General features: G+C 65.7%; 1 protein-coding gene across 5 annotated transcripts in view; it reads left to right on the forward strand.

The window, feature by feature from the left end:
• Nucleotides 1-19,494, forward strand: part of GPSM1 (G protein signaling modulator 1) — a 35,024-nt gene extending 15,530 nt beyond the window's left edge. For 3 of the 5 annotated variants that reach the window (XM_087418790.1, XM_087418792.1, XM_087418791.1), the window contains 6 exons: nucleotides 1,182-1,305; nucleotides 8,198-8,268; nucleotides 9,082-9,261; nucleotides 15,947-16,103; nucleotides 16,524-16,732; nucleotides 17,239-17,825. In XM_087418790.1, the coding sequence (XP_087274916.1) occupies nucleotides 1,182-1,305; nucleotides 8,198-8,268; nucleotides 9,082-9,261; nucleotides 15,947-16,103; nucleotides 16,524-16,732; nucleotides 17,239-17,775 (1,278 nt within the window). In that variant the 3' untranslated portion in view covers nucleotides 17,776-17,825. The other 2 variants (XM_087418793.1, XM_087418794.1) reach the window with 1 other exon arrangement.
• The last annotated feature ends 2,768 nt before the right edge of the window (nucleotides 19,495-22,262 follow it).

Here is a 22,262-nt window from a genome sequence, read left to right on the forward strand (position 1 = left end):
CCTGGGCTCTTTCCGGGCTATTGCTGCATGCTGCGCCGGGGCCCAGCACCCTGTGCCTACAGGCCCGGAGGCTGCTTGTCGGCCGTAGCCAGGAGTCCGGGGGCAGCAGGGGCCTGCTTTCCACCCCCAAGGTGTTAGTGTCCCCAGTGGGCAGGTCCAACTGGGTCCTGCTGTTGGACGGAATGCCTGTGCCCGACACCCAAGGGGAAGATGACCTTCCAGAGGCCGCCCCGGGGCAGGCAGGCGTGGCTGCCCCTGCATGGATCTTCCCCTGGGACTCCCCAGCCAGAGGCCCTCCTGGGGAAGGTGGGCAAGGTCTCCGAGGGCCTGTCCACCCAGGACTGTCCCATTGTGGTCAGGGCATCCCTGACCTGGGTGCTGCAGGGCTGTCACAGGTGGACTCCGGCCACCCAGCTCCTGGCCAGTTCTCACCTCTCCCCTGTCCTGCTCCTCGGCCTCCACCCTGTCTCCAGGAAGCAGCCCAAAGGAAGGGCACGTCACTCCCTTTCAGCCCACCCCTAGTGCCCGCCCAGACCCCCCACAGCCCCATGTCCGTGGGCAGGCGAGGCCCACAGGTGCCCAGGTGGAGGTGTGGGGGAGCAGGAAAGCTCGGGCCGGGAGAGGTCCAGCCTGGAGAGCCCCTGATTGGGGCGGCCAGCAGGGCCAGCCCGCACATCCCTCTGAGCACACGCAGGGCAGCAGTGGCCCAGAGCTCCGTGCAGAAGGCCTGCCGAGCCTGCCTCTCCTTGGCTTGCTCCTCAGCGACGCTCATCACCGCTGTGCCACGAGGGTCCTCCCGCTGAGCCTCTGCTCTGAGCTGGGCGCCAGGAAGAAGGAGCCAGGAGCCTGGCGGGCGCTTGAGGGGTGGATGTGAAGCCCCGGGGGCTGGGAAGGGTGCGGCCCAGAGCAGGCCGTTGGCCCGGGAGAGGGCGCCCGAGAAGGAGAGCTCCACGCGGCACCGGGCCAGGCTACCCGGGGTCCCAAGCATTCCTGGGACGTAGGGGGACTCCCTGGGGCATGTGAGGCCACCCCCACCCAGGGACAGACCCCCAGCCTCCACCTCTGGGGCACATTGAGGCTTGGTTCCCTTGGAGGCCCAGGGGTCAGTGACCGTCCTGTGGGAGCCCACAGCAGGGCCTTCCCGCCTGCCTGCCCACTGACCCGGCCCTGCTCGGCTGCAGATCGGGGACCGCAACGGGGAGCTCACGGCCCGCATGAACGTGACGCAGCTGCAGCTGGCGCTGGGCCGGCTGACCAGCCCAGCGGCCACGGAGAAGCCCGACCTGGCTGGCTACGAGGCCCAAGGTGAGTCCCTGGGCTGGGGGTGGGAGGGGCCCCGTTCCCCACCGGCTCAGACCTTGGCCTGGGTGCAGGGGCCTCGGTGGTCAGGAGTGTGGCAGGAGGGCCGCCCTGGGTGAGGGGGCGCTGGCTCATGCTGGGCCCCAGGGCTGTGCTGGGGCCTCTGGGTGCGGGTCAGGAGGTAGACTCCGGCCCCAGACAGGAGAATTGCTGACAGAGCTGCTAGTGAGGGCCAGGGCCCCTCAGGAGGTGGCGAGCCCCTGTCCTTGAGATGTCAGCATCTGAGCCCCTTCTCTGTCCCGCTCTGGAGTTCACGGCGGAGGGGAGTAACACGGTGTCCAGGGTGTTGGGGTGCAGACAGGGGTCCCTGCTTCCCCGGGGCAAGTCAGGGATCAGGGGAGACTGGAAGGCGCAGGATAGAAATGGGCATTCAGGGGGCAGGGGCAGGATGGGCAAAGGAGTGGCCTGAATCTGGGGCATTCAGGCCAGCTCTTCGTGGTCTCTGGGGCAGCAAGGGCCTGTGGTCACGCTGAGCATCTAGGTTTATCACCTGGTGGTACCATCACCGGCAGGAAGAGGAGGAGAGGGCTGCTCACTGCCCTCCCTGGCTGCTACGCCCTCTGAGGACCCCCGCCAGGCTGGTGGCTGGGCTTCCTGTAGGACTGGAGTGGGAGGGGGCTGCTGGGAGGACTGGCGGCTGGTCAGCCAAGAGGTGGAGGGAGCCGTGCGTGGGATACTAGTCAGGTGAGGCCCTCGGATCAGCTGTGGCCACTATAGTGACCCCGTTCACAGGCTGCTGGTCACAGGTCTGTGATGCTGTGTACACAAGGACAGAATGTTCCCTGCAAAGCAAATATATTAATAAATATGAGGGGGGTAAAGAAGGGTCACCTGAGCTGGCTTCCCAAGGCAGCTGCTGGTGGGTGTGGGGCAGGCTCTGGGCAGTGGCCTAGCTGCCCCCTCCCTGCCCACACGGCTGCCAACCCATGGTCCATGGGTTTCCAGGGCCCTAGCCCCCTCATGGCTGCCTTCCCAGGGGTGCCCACCCTGCCCCAGCCTCCAGAGCCCCCAAGCCTGCCCAGAGCCAGGCCAGGGAAGTGGGTCCCAGCTGTGGTGGCAGGTCTCCATGCCATAATGCTCATGGGTTTCTGACAATGGTGTGTCCTGGGAGACAGGGGGCACATGTCACCCCTACTCAGAGGCTAAGGATGGAAGGGAGGGAGCAAAGGCTTCTGAGACCCTCGGCTTCCCTTGTTTTAGGGGTGCTGTGGCCGATAGGGATGGGATGGAGTGTGGCCCCCCATTGCCCCCCACTGTGCCCCAGGAGGTACAGTTTGGTACCTCCCGTTCAGGCTGGGTTGTCCGAGGGTGGGTAGCTCTGCCCAGAGCCCCTAGCCCTGCGAGGCCACCCCTGGAGCCCCAGCAGCCATGGGGGCGGGGCTGGGCCAGCGTCTGGAAAGGCTCCCTCGGAGGCGCAGCCCAGCTCCGGGCTTTCCTGACGTGTCCCTTCTCCGAGCTGAGGGAAGTGGGGCACACGGTGGGTAAACGGCCGGGCCGTGCAGGAACAAGGCGGCTCTGTCCTCCGTCCCACACTGGCTTCTTGGCTCTGCCCTTTCCCAGCCAGGGCCCCCAGAAGCCTCCTCCCCACCAGGCCACCAGCGCTGGGCCCCCAGCAGACTCCGGGAGAAGGCCATCCTCCCGGGAGGTGCAGCCTGCCTAGGCCCCGAGAGACAGGGCTGGGGGCCCCGGGCAGCCCTGGTGGACGCCAGCCCTGGGATGCAGCTGCTGGAGGCAGGCCGGCGCCCTCAGTCTGGGCGGCCCTGGGGGAGACCCCTGCTCTGGGGAGCCTGGCAGCGGCGGGGCCTTGTGGAGGGAGCTAGTGCAGGGCTTTCTGCAGGGGCAGCATCATTCATTCACTCATTCCTTCAGTGCATACCAAGCGCCTGCCTTCCGGAAACTGTCCCTTGGGGGTGGGGAGGGGGCAGCTGCGTATTCAGAGCCTGTCAGTTTGGTGAGGAGCGAAGGGGGCCAGGTGAGCACGCTGGAGGGGCATTAACCCAGCCGGTGTGGAGGAGGAGGCCTCCAGGGGAGGACGAGGAGGAATTCAAGGAGGAGGGCCTTGCGGGAGCCCGTGGGCGTGGCTGTTGTGATGGGCGTGGCCTGCGATGGACGGTGGGTGCGGTGGTGTTGGCCGGCAGGAGGCCAGGCTCTGGGCTTTTCTTTGCTGTCTTGATAGAAACAAGGGCCCTTTATGCAGCTGAAGGACCAGAGCCCGCTGCAGTTCAGCCTGTGTGTCCTCACAGCCCTCACTGCCCTGCCCCAGGAAAGAGGCCCCAGAGTGGGTCTGGGGGGCACACCTCCCAGGGGCTGCGGCCTGGGCCCGGCCAATCCTCTGCTGGTGTGCCCCGCCCATCCCAGCGAGCACAGGGTGATGGGGCGTGTGATGGAGGTCCCACCGCACCCCTGGAGAGGGCGGCGTGATTGGTGCATAGGAGAAGGGAGCCAGCCCTGAGCTCTGGGGGCTGCCCGCCTGACCCTCTGTGAACGTCCCTCTGCCTGTCCCCGATGGGCCGGGCTGTCCTCTGTCCCACAAGGTGTGAGCTGCCCCGCTGTCCCCGCTCACGCTGTTCTGCGGCTCACTTCACCCTCTGGGCGTCCTGGGCACAGAGCAGCCAGAGTCGCCTAGACACCCATCCGGCCACCTTGCCAGGTTGGGATGCGCGTGGTATAATGGCCAAGCAGCAGTTTAGGCTGCAGGCTCTGGCCCTGGCTCCACCCGCCGTGTCCTGGTTGGCTCACCAAGTGACTTGACCCAGCTGTGCCTCAGTGTCCCCCTCTGGGAAGCGGGTCCACTGGTCGTCCTAGGAACAGGTCCTGGCAGGGTGAGGGCACAGTTTGTGCCCCCAGGGAGATCTGAAGATGTGGGTGCGTCGCCGTCCATCCTCGAACTCAGCACTGGGCCTGCAGCACACCACGTGCCTGGCACCTGTGACGACACATGGGGGCTGCAGGGGGCCCTCATCTGTCCTGCATCTGTCCCTTCTCCGGCCATCTCCACTGGACCTTCTGGGACTCGCCAGGTGAGCTGACTTCCCATGACCGCTGCCCCATGCGGGCACACTGCAGCCCTGATTTCCCATATCCTGCCCCTGGCCCTGCCCCTCCAGGCTCCGTGACCTTGGCCGGGTGGCCGCCCTCCCTGAGCGGCCACAGTCCTCGGAGGGCAGCCATGACTTCTTATGCTGGGGCCGCCCGGAGGGGACAGGGCACGGGAAACTGCACACAGGGCCCCACATGGTAGGAGCTCAGTTGTCACTAGCTCCTAATTCCACGTCCTTGCTAAGCACGTACGACGCCCAGGCCCTGCTGGACTCTAGGGGCACGTTGGCAAACAAAACAGGCAAAGGGAGCGAGAAGCAGTGAGGGCAAGGTAAAGGATGTGTCACGTGTTACAAGTGCTTCGGAGGGAAGACACACTGGGGGCTGCCCAGAACTGGGGGGCAGGAGGTAGCAGTAAGCGTAGCAGCCGAGGTCGGCCTTGTGGAGACCACTGTCTCAGTCGGCTCGAATTGCATAACAGAATGCCACAGACCGGGCGGCTTAGACACCGGACATTTATTCCTCATAGTTCTGGAGGCTGAATGTCCAAGATCCGGGTGCCAGCGTGGTGGGGTTCTGGTGAGGGCCGTCTTCTGGGTTTACAGACGGGGTGGGTGGGGTGCGGAGGAGAAGAGAGAAAGAGAGAACTCAGTCTCTTCTCATAAGGGCACCAATCCCATCACGGGGGCCCCACCCTCATGACCTCCTCTCACCCTAATCAGCCCCTAGGGCCCCACCTCCTAACACCGTCACACTGAGGCTTGGGCTTCAACATATGAAATTTGGGGGGACACAGACATTCAGTCAATGACAGTGATGTTTGAGCAAAAACTTTTTTTTTTTTGTGAGGGAGATCAGCCCTGAGCTAACATCTATTGCCAGTCCCCCTCCTTTTTCTCCCCAAAGCCCCAATAGATAGTTGTATGTCATAGTTGCACATCCTTCTAGTTGCTGTTTGTGGGATGCTGCCTCAGCATGGCCAGACAAGTGGTGCATCGGTGTGTGCCCAGGATCCGAACCTGGGCCGCCAGTAGCAGAGCGCACGCGCTTAACCGCTAAGCCACGGGGCCGGCCCTGAGCAAAGACTTAAAGGAGAGGAGGGAGTGGGCCATGAGCTTAAATGGGGGAACAGCAGTCCAGGCAGAGGGAACAGCTTGTGCAAAGGCCCCGAGGCAGGAGGAGCCTGGCAGGGGAGGAACAGTGGGAGGCTGTGTCGGGAGCGGAGGGAGCAAGGGGAGAGGTGGGGGATGGGGTTGAAGGAGGGCCTCATGGGCCCTCGTGTAAGCCTCCCATCCACACCAGTGGAGCCCCTGCAGGGTCAGGCAGAGGAGGAATAAGACCTAACCCAGATCCTAAGAGCATCTCTCTGGCCCCTGCATGGGGAAGGGACTACGTACAGGGCAGAGCTGGGGCGGGGAGGCAGCTGAGGGTCCCAGCCAGGTGAGGGGAGCAGGGGTTGGACTCTGAGTCTCTTGAAGCTGCCAGGATTTTGGAAGTGGAGAGTGGAGGCAAGGAAAGAGCTGGGGGCGTGTCCTGATTCCTGGTGGGGACAGAAATGATGACGAGGGTGCAGGTCAGACCTGGCAGGGGTGAGGCGGTGCTCAGGGAAGTCTCCAAGCCTCACTCTCTGGTGGGAGGGGCGGGAAGCGAGCCAGTGGTCAGGGCGGCTGAGCCAAAGGCGCGGGCCGTTGGAGCCGCCGGGTCCAGGATGCCTCGGCCCACTCTCCAGACAGAGGGCGCATTTAGCTGGCCGACCGCCCCGGCCACGTGGGGACCCGCCCCGGAGCCTGACGCAAGCTGCGTCTCAGAGGGGCGTTTCAGCCTCCGCCACCGTCCGGGACCGACCGTGCCACGTCTTGGTGGAGGGCCAGGCAGGGCAGCAGCAGCCGTGCAGGGCCCGGGGCCCAGCGGACAAGGTGGGGAAACCGAGTCAGGCCCCCAGGGTGTCAGGGGGCAGCCGAGGGAGATGCCCTCGGCCAGCCCATGGCGGGAGATGGAGCAGGGTTCTCGCTGGCTGTGGTGAGTAGGGGGCCCTGCACAGTCCTGCCTGTCCTGGGGGCCAGTCAGCCGTCGGGTCAGAGGTGCCCCTCTGTTATTCCCATCGCTGCACATGGGGGGCGGGCGATGCCCCCGAGCACCATTTGATTTTGGAATGATCCCATCGTTTCTTCCTCAGAGCCGCTTTCCTAATGTGGGGTGGAGGTGGGCGGCGGAGGACCCCAACCCCACTTGCTGCCCCACTCCCTTCAGCCTCGAAACACAGGTCAGGCTGCATGCCCTGAGGCCGTACCTCTCCACCTCAGTGCCCGGCCGAATCTGCCGGCCAGGGACTGTGTTCAGGGGACGGAGGTGGGCCCGGCGCCAACCACCACGGTGGAGGGGTGGGGGCAGGAAGCCCTGGTCGGGGGCGTTTGTGTGGGGGTGGGAGGGGCAGCAGACGCCCCTAAGTCCTGGACCCCTGGGGCCACCTTCGTGCTTCCGGGAGCTGCCCAGCTGCCCCCTGGTCTCCTGGGACAGCAGCCGCAGACGCCCCTCAGAGGATCGCTGCATTTCCACCCCAGGCCGTCTCATGTCTCGGCCTCTGGGGAGCAGGGGGACAGGGCGTGGCTCCCTCAGACCCCGGAGGCCAGGACAGGGAGAAAGGCACAGGCTGCCCACACCATCTTCTCCAGCCGGCTCTAGACCACCTGCCCAGTTCTTATGAAGCCCTGGACGTTTGGTTTGGGCTGGTCTGAGTGACTGACGGCCTGAGCCGGCCCCCTCCCTCTGGGGACTGTGTCCCGGGCAGTGGGTGTGGGCCCAGGGTGGGGTCGGGGTGCCGTGCTGAGGGCCCCGCCTGCGCCCCACGCCACCAGCTTTGGCCGTGCACCGGGCTGCGTTGCTTTGCTGCCATCCGCAGCCAGGGGCTGGACGGGAAGACTCTGGGTCCGGCTCCCCAGCTGTCGCCGCAGGCGTCTGCAGAGCAGCCTGGCTTCACGAGTGGAGCCGTGTGTGGCACTGGGGGTGACCTCAGGGCAAACCATCACCCGTGGCGCCCAAGATGTGCCAGGCGTTGTGCATAGCCTTCCCCCGCACAGACGGCAACGTGCTGCCAGCCCCGTCTGACCGAGGGGGCACTGAGCTCCAGAGGGTGGAGAATGGGCCCAAGGTCCGGGGGTGCCAAGGTGGGACCCTTGGCGCGTCCACCGATGCCAGAGGCCTCACTCGCTCTCCACATTGCACTTCCTGGCCTCGCATGGCCCGACCCTCGGCTGAGAGCTTCTCCAGCACATGTCTACGGGTGGCGGGTCACTCTGCTGCGGGAGGACCTGGGCTGCCCGCCGTGCCAGCTGGTTGGCGGGGGTGAGCGACGCTCCTTGAAGGCGGGCACAGGGGCAGCCCAGCCGAGTCGGTGGCCTATGGCCGCACAGACACAGGAAGGGCATTCCAGGAGAGGGAGCTGTGAGCTAAGGCCAGCGGGGAAGCCCCGGTCGTGGGTGGGAAGATAGCCAGGTCCAGAACTCAAGAACTGGACCCTCCCGGGGAGCACCAAAGCCAGACCCCACCCAGGCCCCTGCAGGGTCCGCCCCATCTCAACGCTGATCGCTTGTCCACTTGGGGGGCGCAGAGGTCACACGGAGCGCGCAGAGGTCATGCGGACACTGTGTTTGCCTCCACGTGGGGCCGTGAGGTGGAAAGCTCATCCGCCAGCCCCCGGGTGCAGGCTGCTGATCCTCAGCTCCCCGAGGGTCCTGGCCCCGGCCAGCTGACCTTGAGGCCACGGGTCCCTGCTCAGCTGACCCGGCCCGCTGTCTTTCAGGGGCCAGGCCCAAGAGGACGCAGAGGCTGAGTGCGGAGACCTGGGACCTGCTGAGGCTCCCCCTGGAGAGGGTGAGTGGGGCTCGGGCAGGCAGCTGGGGACACGTGGGGACGACATCAGCAGAGCAGCAGCCACTGCAATTAGACGCAGAGCGTGGGTGGCGGGTTCACGAGGCCGGGCAGTGTTTGCTGAGCTGCTGCCCCTGTAGCTCCTGTCTCCATCACGTCCCCTGCCCTGGGAGACTATTGTGCCCTCTGCGGCCTGAGACCGTAGACAGGCCGTCTATCCTCCGAGAGGCCCCCACAAGGCTCTGCGGTACCCGTGCCTGCTCGCTCCCACCTCACCACAGGGTCCTGCTGGCTGTGTGCCCCGGGGACAAGCCATGGTCCCTACACATTGCAGACCTCCGTGCCCCCACCTGGCCACTGTCCTCAGTGTCTTGGCTGGCCCTCACTCCTGTCTGCTCCTTGCTCATCGGACTCTGCCCCATGGGGGAACAAAGCTGTCATTGGTGGAGCAGCTAGGGCGCGGAGCCCCCAAATGGATTCGGGGGCTGGCTGGGTGGGGCCTGGGCCTGCTCTGGACCTGCCAGGGGCAGGTGCTATGTGGCCCTGGAGGAGTGGCCGAACCTCTCTGAGCCTCTGGTTCCTCCAGTGTAGACTGGTTTCAGTTGTGGATGCCCATGGGGGGCCTACGGGGGACAAGGCTCAGGGGTGCCTACAGTCACTCATTGCTTAGTGTGGGAAGGTCAACATTTGGGCCCTGACCTCCTCCAGCACCCTGCCCTGCCTTGCCTGGCCCCCATGAGGGTCCTGGGATGGGCAGCATTGGTTCAGAATTGCCAGTAGCCCCTGCCCACGCCTGGCCTTCCGCCCCCTCCCCAGGAGCAGAATGGAGACAGCCACCATGCGGGGGACTGGCGGGGGCCGTGCAGGGACCTGCTCCCCCTCCCCGTGAGGAGCAGGAAGTACCAGGAAGGGCCAGACGCCACTGAAAGGAGGCCCCGGGAGGGCGGCCACCCCCTGCTGGACAGTGCGGACGTCCGGGTGCAAGTGCCTCGCACGGTAGGTGACTTCTCCTTGGGGGCCAACAGGGAGCCCTGGCTGGGGCCTCCACCACCCATCCTGTGCAGCAGGCCTGGGAGGCCGGGCCCGGCCACTCCAGGGGGCAGAGGTCATGGCCCTGTGCTGTCCCCTGGGACCTGGTGGGCACAGGACCTACTCGATAGTCTAGGGTACTCGCTGCAGGGACACTGCACCGGCCTCAGCGACCCCAGGCCACACAAGGAGCTGGACTGAGGCCTCATGGGTGCAGAGGCAACAGACAGCCCAGCCAGGGGCTGCAGGACAGCTGGGCGTGGGCAGCTCAGGTCCTCAGGCCCGGCCAGCAGCCCCGTTCTGGGGACACAGTCAGCATACAGAGATGGACGGACAGAGCAGGGCTAGGTAGACAGATGGACGGGGGATGGAGAGATGGGGGACAGATGGATTCCGTGATGGATGAGGAGGGATGGGTGGACTGGTGGTCAGGTAGATGGACAGATGGAGGATGGAGGAACAGGGACTGGGCCTCTTGTGCCTAGGAGCCTGGGCTGGCCTCTCCAGACTCTCAGGAACTGGTCAAGGTTTTGGGGGCACAGAGGGGTAAACCCACGTGCCTGGCTGAGACTAGGTTCAGAGGTCATCCTGGAGCACCCCATGCAGAACACCTGGGTCCAAAACTCTGGGAATTAGTCTAAAAATAGTTCTGTCCAACGGCTTAATCAGCACCTTCCCAGCCTGCGAGGGGTGTGGGCACTGGGCTGCGTATTCTTAGCCCGGATGGCTGCTTCGCACCCATCTGTTGCACGAGCCTGAGGACGCCTCGCCGACCCCATTTGACCCCAGTGCTCCTTGTCCGACGGGCCGACTGCCGGCCAGGGTTAGTGTCCGTGGAGTGAGAGATGAGCGGGGGAGGAGGGCGCCAGGGGCCGGGCTGCCCCCGGGGAAGGGGAGGGGATCCCTGCACGGTGCGGGGGCCACCCGTCAGCCCAGGTGAACGAGGCTGTACTGACACTGTTGGGGGCTGGCCCCACCCTCTCTCCCACCCCAAGCCCAGAATGTGGGGCCTCGCCGCCAGCGCAATGGAATCTTTGGGGTCTGAGGGGCCGTGAAAACTCAGCCTGGGGCGGGGCTTGGAGAGCAGGGCTGGGCCAGCCCCCAAGGTAAGGGCCAGAGGAGTCTTGGGGGGCCGGCCAGAAAGAGCCTGGGCAGGGGAGGATGCCAACGCCAGGCCCTGGGGAGCCATGGTGGGCTCTGGAGCCTGACGGGCCTGCCCAGGGCCAAGCAGGGGGCGGGCAAGGCCTGGCCTGTGCTTCATGGCCCCCATTGCCCCCACTTCTCCATGAGGGACCATCCTGACCAGGTGCCGGCGCAGCCACACCCGCCGTTGTTCGTGCTGTGGAGCAGGGGCTCAGTGAGGCGGGTGCAGAGCAGGGAGAGACTTGTCTTTCCGATTCCCCCACACCCCACAACCATACCAGCCTCCCCACATGAGGGCTGTTTTTAAAGTCTCTCCAAAAAGACCACCTAGGCAAAGCCGTGTGTCCCCCACCCTCCCGTCCCAGGGGTCTCGGAACCTTGGGCCCCAGATGCGTGACCTGGGAAGGTGGAGCTCAGGCAAGCTGAGACGGGACGTGGCTCCTGGTGGCCAAGCTCTCCGGGTCCCGACCGGGCTAACCCGTGCGGCAGGCCAGCAAGCACGGTGAGACCCGCTCTCCTGTCCACACGTCAGTTCTGCCCCAGCTGCGTTCCTGGTGCTGCTGTCCCGGAGCCCCTTCCACCAAAGAGACAACAGCTGATGCTCAGGCTTTTCACATGTAGTGAGTTAATAGCAGCTCTAAGAGAGGAAACTGAGGCACAGGGTGGTGAAGAAGCTGGCCCGAGGGCGTCCAACCAGGCACGGTTGGAGCTGTGGTTCTGAGGTGGGGTCAGCTCCTGGCAGCCCCAGCGTGGCCCCTGTGGAGAGCTCGATAGGGCTTCAGGCCACGGTCCCCTGGCAGAGCGCTGAGCTGGCCCCAGCTGGAGGCCTGGACCCCAACGGTGGGCTGAGCCCCCTGCTCACCAGGCGCGGGGCCCAGCTCCCCTGACAGGAGGCAGCGTGGGGAGGCCGGGCCTGGGCTCTGGCGGGACCCCTCCTTCCCTGGGGATACGACGAGAGGGGGCCGGCCAGGCAGCTCTGAGCTCCTGTGGAAGGAACAGGACAGAGAGGGCCCTCGGAGGGGGCTCTGGTGTCCCCCGTTCTCTTCACCTCTCCTGTGGGGGCTCACATCAGCTTCCCTAGACGCCTCGTGTGGTCGGCCCTGCCAGGCCTCAGGGCTGGGCTGAGGGTCGTGCTGTGAGCAGGGGTGGGGCCCGTCCTGGGAGCCAGCTGGAGGACAGGCCTCCTAGAGCGGGAAAGGGACAGCGAGGTGGGCGGCGTGAGGCTGGTCAGAGGCCGGGGGCCATGTGAGGAGGTGGCCGTGCAGGGGCGGTGTCAGGCCACATGGCCCGTGCCAAGGGCCACCAAGGCCCAGAATGGGAAAGGACACCAGTCTGTGTGGCCCCTTGCTGGGCTGCGGGCTGTGGGCTGCAGCAGCCCCAGCCTCAGGAATCGGGGCCAAGAGAGAGGCAGCTTCTCCCAGGCTGGCCTGGCTTTGGAAGGAAGGCGGGGGCCTGCTGTCAGAGGAAAAATGCTTTCCAGACAGGCTCCCACCCCCACCCCCAGTCCCCGTGTGACTGTCCACAGGCCCTGAGCGAGCGGGCTCGTGCTGTGCTTGGGGAAGTCCACTCAGGCGTTTACGGAGCGCCTGTGTGTGTGTGTGTACACGCACGTGTGTGTGTGAGCGTGCCTGAGTGTGTGTGTGTGAGCCTGTGTGTGTGTGAGCCTGTGTGTAAGTGTGCCTGAGCCTTTGTGTGTGTGAGCCTGTGTGCGTGAGCCTGTGTGTGTGTGAGCCTATGTGTGAGTGTGACTGAACCTGTGTGTGTGACCCTGTGTGTGTGAGCGTGCCTGAGTCTGTGTGTGAGCCTGTGTGTGCCTGAGCCTGTGTGTGTGTGAGCCTGTGTGTGTGTGAGCCTGAGTCTGTGTGACCCTGTGTGTGTGTGAGCCTGTGTGACCCTGTGTGTGTGTGACCCTGTGTGTGTGTGTGAGCCTGTGTGTGTGTGCGAGCCTGTGTGTGTGTGTGAGCCTATGTGTGAATGTGACTGAACCTGTGTGTGTGACCCTGTGTGTGTGTGACCCTGTGTGTGTGTGAGCCTGTATGTGTGTGAGCATGCCTGAGTCTCTGTGTGTGTGAGCCTGTGTGTGTGTGAGCCTATGTGTGAGTGTGACTGAACCTGTGTGTGTGACCCTGTGTGTGTGTGTGAGCCTGTGTGAGTGTGCCTGAGTCTATGTGTGTGTGTGAGCCTGTGTGTGAGTGTGCCTGAGCCTGTGTGTGTGTGTGTGAGAGCGAGCGCAGCATGGGTAGGCGGGGACGGGGAGGGGCCATCACCCTGGGTCCTATTTAAGCATCAAGCTAACGGGCCCCGTGGGTCTCGGCAGCGAGGCGGCACCGGGTGCCACAGGCAGGGTGGTGGACAGGTGCCGTGGCATCCCTCTCCAGCTCCACGTGGCCCAGCACCCCGAGTAGCGCCTGGTTAAGAGCTGTGGATCTGGCGTGAGTGTGGGGTCCCCGATGCAGGTGGAGGCTCGGGGTGCACACGGGCCTGTGTGAAGCTGGGCTCGGGGCAGAGCTCCCCTCCTGGGGGGCCGGGGTGGGTGAATGGTCAGCGGGTGGGTGTGCAGTTCCCTACGGGGCTGTGTCGTTGGCCTGGGGACGAGCGGTCAGCTCCCTGGCAGCTCGCCCAGACCAGTGCCGTGGGGGTGAGTTCCAGCACGTTGTACGCTGCCCCTCTGTCTTCAGCCCCTGCCCTCGGGCCTGGGCAGCTCAGGGACCATGGCAGCCGCGGTTCTGAGGGGCTGGCCAGGCAGGCTGCAGAGGGGCAGCTGGCCTGGGGTTGACTCCTTCCTTCCTAGGGAAATTGGGCTTAAACCCCAGCAGGAGGGACGGAGTGAGGCTGGAGGAGGGGCTCTGAGACCTCTGGGATGGAAGGAGCCCGAGTTTGGGGCAAAGGGGAGATTGGAGTCTGGGGGTAGCCCCCAGGTCCCCTGAACGTGTCCTGCTGGGACCCCGGATGGGGTCCTGAGCGAGGAGTGCAGGCCCTTCGTGCTGTCCAGAGCCTCACTCTGCACCTGTGGCCTCAGACCCCAAACTTCCCCCACAAGGGAAGTGTCAGCCCTTCACAGGTGGCCCAGGCTCTGGGAGGGGGAGGCTGCCAGGCCCCGGGCCAGTCCCAGGTCTCAGTCCCGGAGACAGGCTCTGCCATGGTGCCTCAGAGCCTCCCTGGACGGCCGTGGAGGCCCCCTCAGCCCAGCCCCGGCCACAGTGCTGATGGGGCCACGAGAGGCCTCAGGGCAAACCCCACTCTCCTTCAGGTGGACCCCCTGAGCTTCAGCCCAGGGGAGGCTGGAGGAGTGTTGGGGCACCTGTGTCCAGAGCAGTGGGGCCCCGAGGTCACACCTCTCTTGGGAAGGGCCTGGCTTCGTTCACCTGGCCCACAGTCCACCTGGGGGACCCCACCTGGGACCGGACGCTGGGGCTGGGGGCCGAGAGAAGGAACTGTCCCTTGCAACCGGGCTGTGTTGTGCTCACCCCACACCTGGCTGAGCCCGGGTCCTCCCAGCCACTCGGCCCCAAATAGCCTGGGAGTAGAGCCCATGACCTCCTGGGGGAGGCATCTGTACGCCCCCACCAGGTTGATGCTGGCTCCCAGCCCCCTTCTGCCAGGCCTGCAGGTCCCCGAGGAGGCCCTGAGCAAGTGCAGCCCCCTAGCTGGGGCTCCTCCACACCAGCTCTCCTTTCCCTCCAGGCTCTGGCGGGCTAAGAGGCCGCAGGAGAGCAGAGCCCTGGGGGGGGCGCGGTCTGCCGGTGGGGCAGAGGTGGGGAGGGGGGACCTGAGAGCCCAGAGCCTGGCTGGGGTGTCTCTCCTCCCAGCTGTCCCTCCCTGCCCATGACACCCCACGGGGTCCTCCTGGCCTTTGGAGACCGAGCTGCCCCACAGCCTGAGCCCAGCTCTGAAGAGCCCTTGGCTGTGCTCCAGGAAGCCAGGCTGGGCCTGCTGCTGGTGGAGTCCTGGCCCTGCTCCTTCCACTGTGTGACCTTGGGAGGCTGTGCAAGCTCTCCGGGCCTCAGTCTCCTCCTCTGTGCAACGGGCTGGTGGCGGGTTGTTGGGAGCTCTAGAAGTCACGCATTTCGGGCAGCGCCAACACCCAGTAGGTGACATCTTTGCTGCTGTGGTCTCTCCATGAGCCCAGCTCTGAGTGGGCCCCGAAAAGGCCACCTGCCAGCTGAGAGATGGACGGGCCAGGGCTGGGCAGGGGACTCTGGTTTCTGAGGGGAGGTGGACGGGGCGCCAGTTTGCAGCCAAAGGGTCCTCTGGAAGCCACCCATCCACTGTCGGCCCTGAGGGCCCTGGCCCAGGCCTGGCGAGGCTGGAGGTGGGGGTGGGCTTGCTCTGTTCTTGTCCTTTGGGGGGGCCCTGAGACCATGCCCTCCAGCTTCCCCTCCCGTGGATGTGTAAACTGAGGCCCAGAGTGGGGCTTGTGCAAGGTCACCTGCCAGTGGGACTCAGCCAGCTTCTCCCCACCTCCCATCCCTCTGGAACTGTGGCTCCTCCAAGGGCCGCCCTCCCTGCCCATCCTAGCATCACCAGTGGGATTTGCCCAGGCCTGGCAGGGTCACCCCATGGTCAGCCCAGCCCACCACCCAGGCTGCACAGTAACGGCGTCTCCCCGAGTCCCTGGCAGCCCAGTACTCCCAGCCTGGTGTCCAGGCTCCGGGCCCCGAGCCACCCAGAGCAGATGTTAGCACCTTCTCTCTAGCCTGAACACCCCACACCCAGGGTCCTGGCCCCCACACACTTGTTGTCCTCTGGGCCTCCCACTGGTCTAGGACCTTGTAAACATGTTGCCCAAGCCCCATGAGGAGTGGCACTGGGGTGGAACACAGGAGCCCTCACCTCCCCCAATTCGGGTTACTTGCCTTTGGTGATATGACCTGACATTACTGGCACCTCTGGGTCCACCATCATCACTGCCAGGGCCCTGGCACTAACCACTGCAAGTGTGTATGATGGCCAGCAAGGCTCCCTGCCTGCTGAGGGCCTAGTCCTTCGCTCTGTCACTCACTTGTGTTTGTTCGTTCAGCAGACACTCGTGAGTGCAACACAGGGGCCAGGACTCCAGAGGTGCACAGGCGCGGGAGAGCTCACTGCGGGGCCGACACAAGTGCCCAGTGGAGGCCTCCTGGGGGCAAGGGGCACAGGGAACCTGATGGGAGGTGGTGTGACCGCTGAACTGCGTTAGCATTCCAGGCTGGGCGAGTGGGGGTCATGGTGGCAGGGTGCGGGTGGCCGGGGGAGGGGCAGTGACATGTCTGGGGAGGGTGACGGAGGCCTGGAGGGGGGTGGTGCTGGGAGGAGGAGGAAGGGGCTGTGGGAGAAGGCGGCTATCCGCTCCAGGGGGCACGGGTTTGGGGTGGGCTGGCCAGCAGGTGGCAGATGGGAGTCCTGACCTTCACCCAGGCTGAGCAGCCCCCGACTCATGTGCAGGCGTCTGTGAGGGGCTGGTGACCACAGCAGGGGCCAGTTTGGCTGGCCCAGAGCCAGCGCTGACTGCCCCCGCCCCCACCCCCAGAGCATCCCTCGGGCCCCATCCTCTGACGAGGAGTGCTTCTTTGACCTGCTGAGCAAGTTCCAGAGCAGCCGCATGGACGACCAGCGCTGTCCCCTGGAGGAGGGCCAGCCCGGGGCCGCCGAGGCCACTGCCGCCCCCAGCCTGGAGGAGAGGATCGGTGAGTGCCCCCAGGCAGGAGCGCCTCCCTCCACTGTGGGGGGGCCCCCCCGCGAGCCCTTGCTCCTGAGGGGCGGGGCAGAGCAGCTGCAAAGTGCCCCTTGTCACCATGAGCTCCCGTCCCCCGCCGCCTCGCCCAGAGTGGCATCCTGGGAAACATGTAATCATCCTGCCTCCGGAACACACTGTGTCAGGCGCATCAGCCGTCTCGGAGGGGGCGTGGGAGGTGAGGCTTGCCTCCTGTCACCTCCAGAAGCCCCTGGAGGTGGGAGTGGGGCAGCTGAGAGCAGCTGGGGGTTGGGGTCGCTGGAGACGCAGCTGGGAGCCCCTGTGCCCCCTGGAGCGTGGAGGGCTGGGCTGGGCTCACAGCGGTCAGGGCTCCCGCCGGCCTGGCTTGACTGGCGGTGGGTCCCTGCCACAGCCCAGCCCTCGCTGACAGCCTCCCCCCAAACCGAGGAGTTCTTCGACCTCATCGCCAGCTCCCAGAGCCGCCGGCTGGACGACCAGCGGGCCAGCGTGGGCAGCCTGCCCGGACTGCGTATCACCCACAACAACCTGGGGCACCTGCGCGGCGATGGGGACCCCCAGGAGCCGGGGGACGACTTCTTCAACATGCTCATCAAGTGCCAGGTAGGCCTGCAGGCCACAGGGGCTCCTATCCCTTGTCCCAGGCTGGGGCTGGGGGATGCCCCTGGGGAGCGGAACGACAGACTAGCTCAGCCAGTGTCACCGAGTACCCACAGGTGCGCAGACCTGGGGCCCGCCTCCTGGGACCCCCCCGCAGGGCCCCCCGAGAAGGCCACCCCAGGACATACTCAGGCTGGCCACCCCTTACAGTGCAGGAGCTCAGAGCCCAGGGGTCGCCAGGTCCCCAAGGTCGTGGCCTTGGGGATTCCTCCTGCCTTCCACATCTGTACAGAGAAAACCAAGGGCCAGGCAGCACACCCAGAGAAGGGAGAGCAGGCAGGGTCTCTCCGTCCCTAGCGGGGTCCAGCCACCCACTGGTCTGGGCAGGGCAGAACTGCAGACAGGGTTCAGGGTCAGGAAACCTTCGGAGAAATGGCTGGGGAGGGGGCAGCAGCGTGGCCACTGTGCACGGAGCTGGAAGTTTCCAGGTCTGACATTCGTTCCCACAGAGAAGAGGAAAGCGCAGCCCTGGGCGAGTCCGAGGGACCTCAAACCCGGCCCCTACCGAGAACCCCCGAGCCCACCGTCCACACGCACGCACGCTCCGGCAGCTGCGCCGGCTTCCAGCCCTTCTGCGCCAGACCCTGCAGAGAAGCCCAAACGCCTCCTCAGCCCCCTCGGCCCCACGGGGGGCCCTGGGGAGCTCCGCACTGCAGGCCCCAGGAGCCTTGGCCCCCAGCCCTGTCCCAGGGCCTTGTGAGCACACCAGTCAGGGTGGTCTTGGGAGCAGGCCTGGTAGGCCGCCCAGCAGCTCCATCTCCTGGCCTGGCTCGCCCCACGCCCAGTGGCCATTGTTCAACCCACTCTCGCTGGGTGGCTGTTCTTGGGGTCTCACCCAGCCAGAGCACCCCAGAGCTGATTTCCCAGGCGGATCCTGGGAGGCCCAACGCGGGCTGACCAGCCCTCCTGAGCTGGCACTGCCGCTGGACAGCAGCCTCTGCCTCGGAGTTGTCTGTGGGGCCCCCACCACTGGGCCCAGGCGCTGAGACGGGCCCTCCAGGGCCTGGGGAGGGCGAGGCCCCGACCAGCGTGTCCGTGTCTGCTCAGTCCTCCAGGATAGACGACCAGCGCTGCCCACCACCTGACGTGCTGCCCCGCGGCCCCACCATGCCCGACGAGGACTTCTTCAGCCTCATCCAGAGGGTGCAGGCCAAGCGCATGGACGAGCAGCGGGTGGACCTCGCCGGGAGCCCGGAGCAGGAGGTGGGCGGGCCATCTGAGCCCCGGCAACAGTGCCAGCCTGGTGCCAGCTAAAGCCTCACACCCACAGCCAGGCCCGCCCCAACTCCTGGACGCCAGGGGGCGTCTCACCACCGTCCAGGATGCCATGGCCCCCCAAGAAGCCGAATCCTCCCGGGGCCATGGCTGAGGGCAGGCTCTGAGGCCCCCGGCCCTTTCCACTGAGCCCGACGCTGGGCACACAGCCGCCATGCGTCCCCCTCCCCAGGGCGGCAGGCCCAGCAGCTCTGGAGAGCCTTTTCTGGGGAAGGGCATACTTTTGTCCTGGGCCAGCCCCCACATGGTACACGGCGTCCTGCAGGCCTGCCCGACCTAGCCCTGCCCTCACCCCTGCCCCTGCCCCAGGCCGGGCCTTCAGCATGTTGGCCCCAAACCCCGGTGCTGTCCAGACCCTCCATGCCCTCTCCCTGGCCCCCTGCCCGGCTCCGTCCTGCCGGCCAAATGTGAAACCTGCCACCTCCCCCAAGCCCCGGAAGGTGTCCTTGAGGCCTCTCCTCCGGGGGCATTTCTGTCCTCCCAAAGCTGCCCGCAGACATTCTCTCCCCAGTCCCGGCCTCTCCCCGCAGAGGGCCCCCTCCAGCCCTCTCCCCTCCCTCCTACCCCGCTGGAGGAGGAGGAGGAGGAAAGCAGCCACAGAGCCCAGAGCCTGACGAGGCAGCGGAGGCAGGCCCAGGTGCCCCCACACAGAGCGCCCCCAGCCAGGCACACAGCCCTGAGCAGGCAGGGCCGCCCTGTCTCTGACGTGGCAGGGAGGGTGGGGATGCGCTGCCACCTTCCTCAACTCCAAGCCCCGCAGCCCAGGGACGGAGCGGCCTGGTCCCAGACACTCTGGCTAGCGGCAAGGGCGCCAGGGCGGGCGACAGGCCCGGGGTCTCCAGCTCTGTGGCCATGGGGGCATCGAGGGTCAGCTCAACTCAACCCCAGTCCCCTCCGTGAGCACCCAGCCCTCACTCCCAGCAGCTGGGGAAGACGACATCACTGTGTTGTCCCATGGGGTGGGTGGAGTTGGCCCTCAGCATCAGGCAGGAGTCAGGGCCCCTGGGGGACCGTGGCCCTCTGCTCTCACTCAGACCCTGCCTCGGCCCCCCCTCCACCTGGGGGTGCCTGCTGCCGGCCCTTCTGGAGCACTCCTGGGAGGGAGCCACAGCACGGCCCCACAGTCCTGCTCTCCGAGTGTGGGGAGGTGGCGGGAGCCCTGCCCCACAGCACAGCCCAGGGGGCTCAGCTCAGCGTGATGACTGCTCTGCGGGGGTGTGGGGGGCCCCTGAGGGCGGGCCAGCAGGTGTGGGGTCAGTCGCCAGAGCGCGGTTCTGCTCAGCCGCCCCCGTACTTGAATGTACATGCCTATTTATTCCTCACACATGTGTTTGCCATGTTGTCAGTAGGTCCTTTCAGACCCAAGAGGTACATTTGTTTTTCCCGGAAAAATAAAGTCTGCCAAGTGAATGCTGTCCATGTCAGGATTAGTGCTGGGTGTGAGGGGGTGTCGGTCCTTCGGGAGGCTCTGGATGACTGACCTCACTGGGTTGGCACAGGCCTGGGGCTCAGGCAGCACCCACCCACCCCCACACATCAGCTTGGTCCCTGGAGACATCCGGGGGTGGGGGTCTCTGCTGTGGGGGGTCACTTCATCAGTGAGGCAGCTCAGGCTCAGGGGGGTTAAGCGCACCCCCAGGAACACACAGCCAGCGTAGGAGCTCTTGGAGCCCATGTGTCTCCCAAAGCTGGTGCCTTCCCCCCTGAGCCCCTTGCCGACCTCCCGGGAGCAGAGGGCACAGGAACCAGGGTGGAGATTGCTCTGACGCTGTGACACGGCTGCTGGAGACGTGGAGTGTGCTGTGGGGGCCGGCCCTCCCGAGAAGACACAGGTGGACCCCTCAGCCTTCCCCCTGGTCAGCCCCCATGGCTATCCACAAAGCCTTTCATGGACTGAGCCTGCTGCTGCCCCCACGCGGAAGGCTTTGTCTCAGGCGACCAGTTGCATGGGGATCGGAGTCTGGCTGGTCCACACCGCAAAGGCGCCAAGGAGCCCTGGGGCCTGTGCTCCATGGGGGGCTCACGTCTAGGGGACACACAGCAATGCTGGCAGTTGGGGTGTGTGCCAGCAAGGCCGCCCCCACATGCACCCTCCTGGCCTTGACCCAATGCCCTGTTGGGAACCCCACTGCCTCCCCACTCACAGGACGGGGTCTGACCAAGGGCAGATGGGAACTGGGGAACTGGGGGGCAGCCTGGCTCCCCACCTGCATCTCTGGGTTCTGAAGTCGGCCACAGACATGGTGTCTGGGGGCCCTCAGCACCCGCGCCTCAGGCCAGGCCAACTGGAGCCCACTTTTCAGGCTGAGACCCCACCTTGGTCTGCTCAGGGACCCACACCTGGGAGAGACACAGCCCGGGCTCCCCTGGCATTCAGAGGGGGACAGGTGACCCCGGAGGGGACGCAGGGGTCCATGAGGCAGAGGCCAAGGGCCCGTCCAGTGAGGCCTGGGGGAGGCTGACCAGCGGGCTGAGGAGCGAACAGGAGACTTCCACTCCAGAAGGGCCCGCTAGGGATGCAGACTGACCCTCAGAAGGCCGCAAGAGGGTCACACATACTACACGTGTGTGTTCCTGACAGCATCAAAAACAAAAGACCATCAAGAATAGCTGGCCAAGGCCTAGTAGCGGCTGAGCCCCCGAGGCGTAAGTCCCCCGCATTCCAAGCTGCCTTTGTCCCGGGGCCCTCGCCCGTTTGGAGGAGGCTGCTATGAAGTCAGGGGCACCCTGGCCTTGTACGAGGTGGGCTCCCCAGACTGGACGCAGGTGGATGGAGCACTGCACTCGGAGGAGCAGGAGCAGGGCCCGGGTCTCGTACCCTGTGTACAGCATCTGCTCCTCAGGCCGCTCCTATGGCTGTGGGCGCTCGACCGCCGGGCCGAGGAGAGGCAGAGTGTGGCCCACCATGAGGGGGAAGCCGGAACGGGACATTCACTGCACCCTAGCTTCTCTCGGGGTGGCCCTGCAGGACAGTAGAGCGGGAGCCCCCACGGGCAAGCCCGCGGCAGCACGCCCGGTCACCTGCTCTGAGCATGGAGAGCCGGTCGAGTCAGAATGCACGTGGATGCACGGGCAGGGGCTGGGGGCCTGACGCGGTCGGGGGCCTGGGAGGAGGAGTGTGGGCTCTGAGAGGAGGCACGTGGAAGGGAGCGGGCACAGGCGTGAAGATTTCTGTGGCACCAGTTAGCACCCAGGAGAGAGCCCTCACCCTGGAAGTTGCCCCAAGTGACCAGGCACGGCAGCCCAGCACCTGCACGGTGGGCAGACGAGCAGGGTGGGCCTGGTCAGGGCTCCCACTCACCAAGGCGACCTGGCCAGGGCAGCTGCCCACACCCTCGGGGCAGTGCGAGTGCATGGTTGGGCCTGCACGGAGCCAGCCAGCCACTGGGCAGCAGGTTGATTACGTCTGCCTCCCCTGGGGCCTGGACTCGCACACACTCTGGGCACGCGCTTGCCTTTCTGGTCCCAGTCCTGCCAGCCAGCAGAGCTGTGGCCCACCCACCCAGGACCTGCACAGGACCCATGGGCCACTTTAGAGCAAGGGAGGTACTGCTGGCTGGTGAACGCAATGAAACAGACTGTGAAAGTGCAGCTGAGGAACCAGCTTGGGGACGACACCGCACGAATACGGACACCCCAAACCAACAGCCGTCATAAGGGGCCATGTCCCCAGTAGCAGAAACACCCAGGGCCGGGAGCGGGGTGGAGGCAGGAGAGGCCCCGCACAGGTCAGTGACCCACAGTGCAGGGAGCCACATCGACCCCAGGAGGCCGGGGAGCCCCCAAGGGGTGAGGGCAGCCCTGGGGAAAGCTAGTCGGAAGGGGCAAGTCTGCAGGCAGGGGCTGCAGGAGGCGGTCAGGGAGCGGAAGGCGGCTACTGTTCCTCCTGAGATGGAGAAGAAAAGGTGACAGTGGGTGAGGGTGCGGTCCAACAGGGAGGGGCCCTGAGCAAGGAGCCCCAGGGGGCTGTCACCAGATCCCCCGCCCCCCAGAGTTCTCAGTGCTCCCAGAAGAAGGTTCTGCAGTCAAGTAGCACTGGGTACCACGTCCAGGTCAGCACGCTAAAGGCTCTGAGAAGTCCTGCAGGGAGAAAGTTGCTTAGTGTCCTCTGACCCAGTCCATGCCTCTTTGTGTCTCTGGAAATGCCACTGTGGGATCATGGAGGCTGGCCCAGACGCACAACTCCCTAATTCGACCC

This window comes from Ceratotherium simum, chromosome 29 (assembly GCF_057802395.1).
Source record: "Ceratotherium simum simum isolate JZ-2026a chromosome 29, ASM5780239v1, whole genome shotgun sequence".
In the NCBI taxonomy this organism is placed as follows: domain Eukaryota; kingdom Metazoa; phylum Chordata; class Mammalia; order Perissodactyla; family Rhinocerotidae; genus Ceratotherium; species Ceratotherium simum.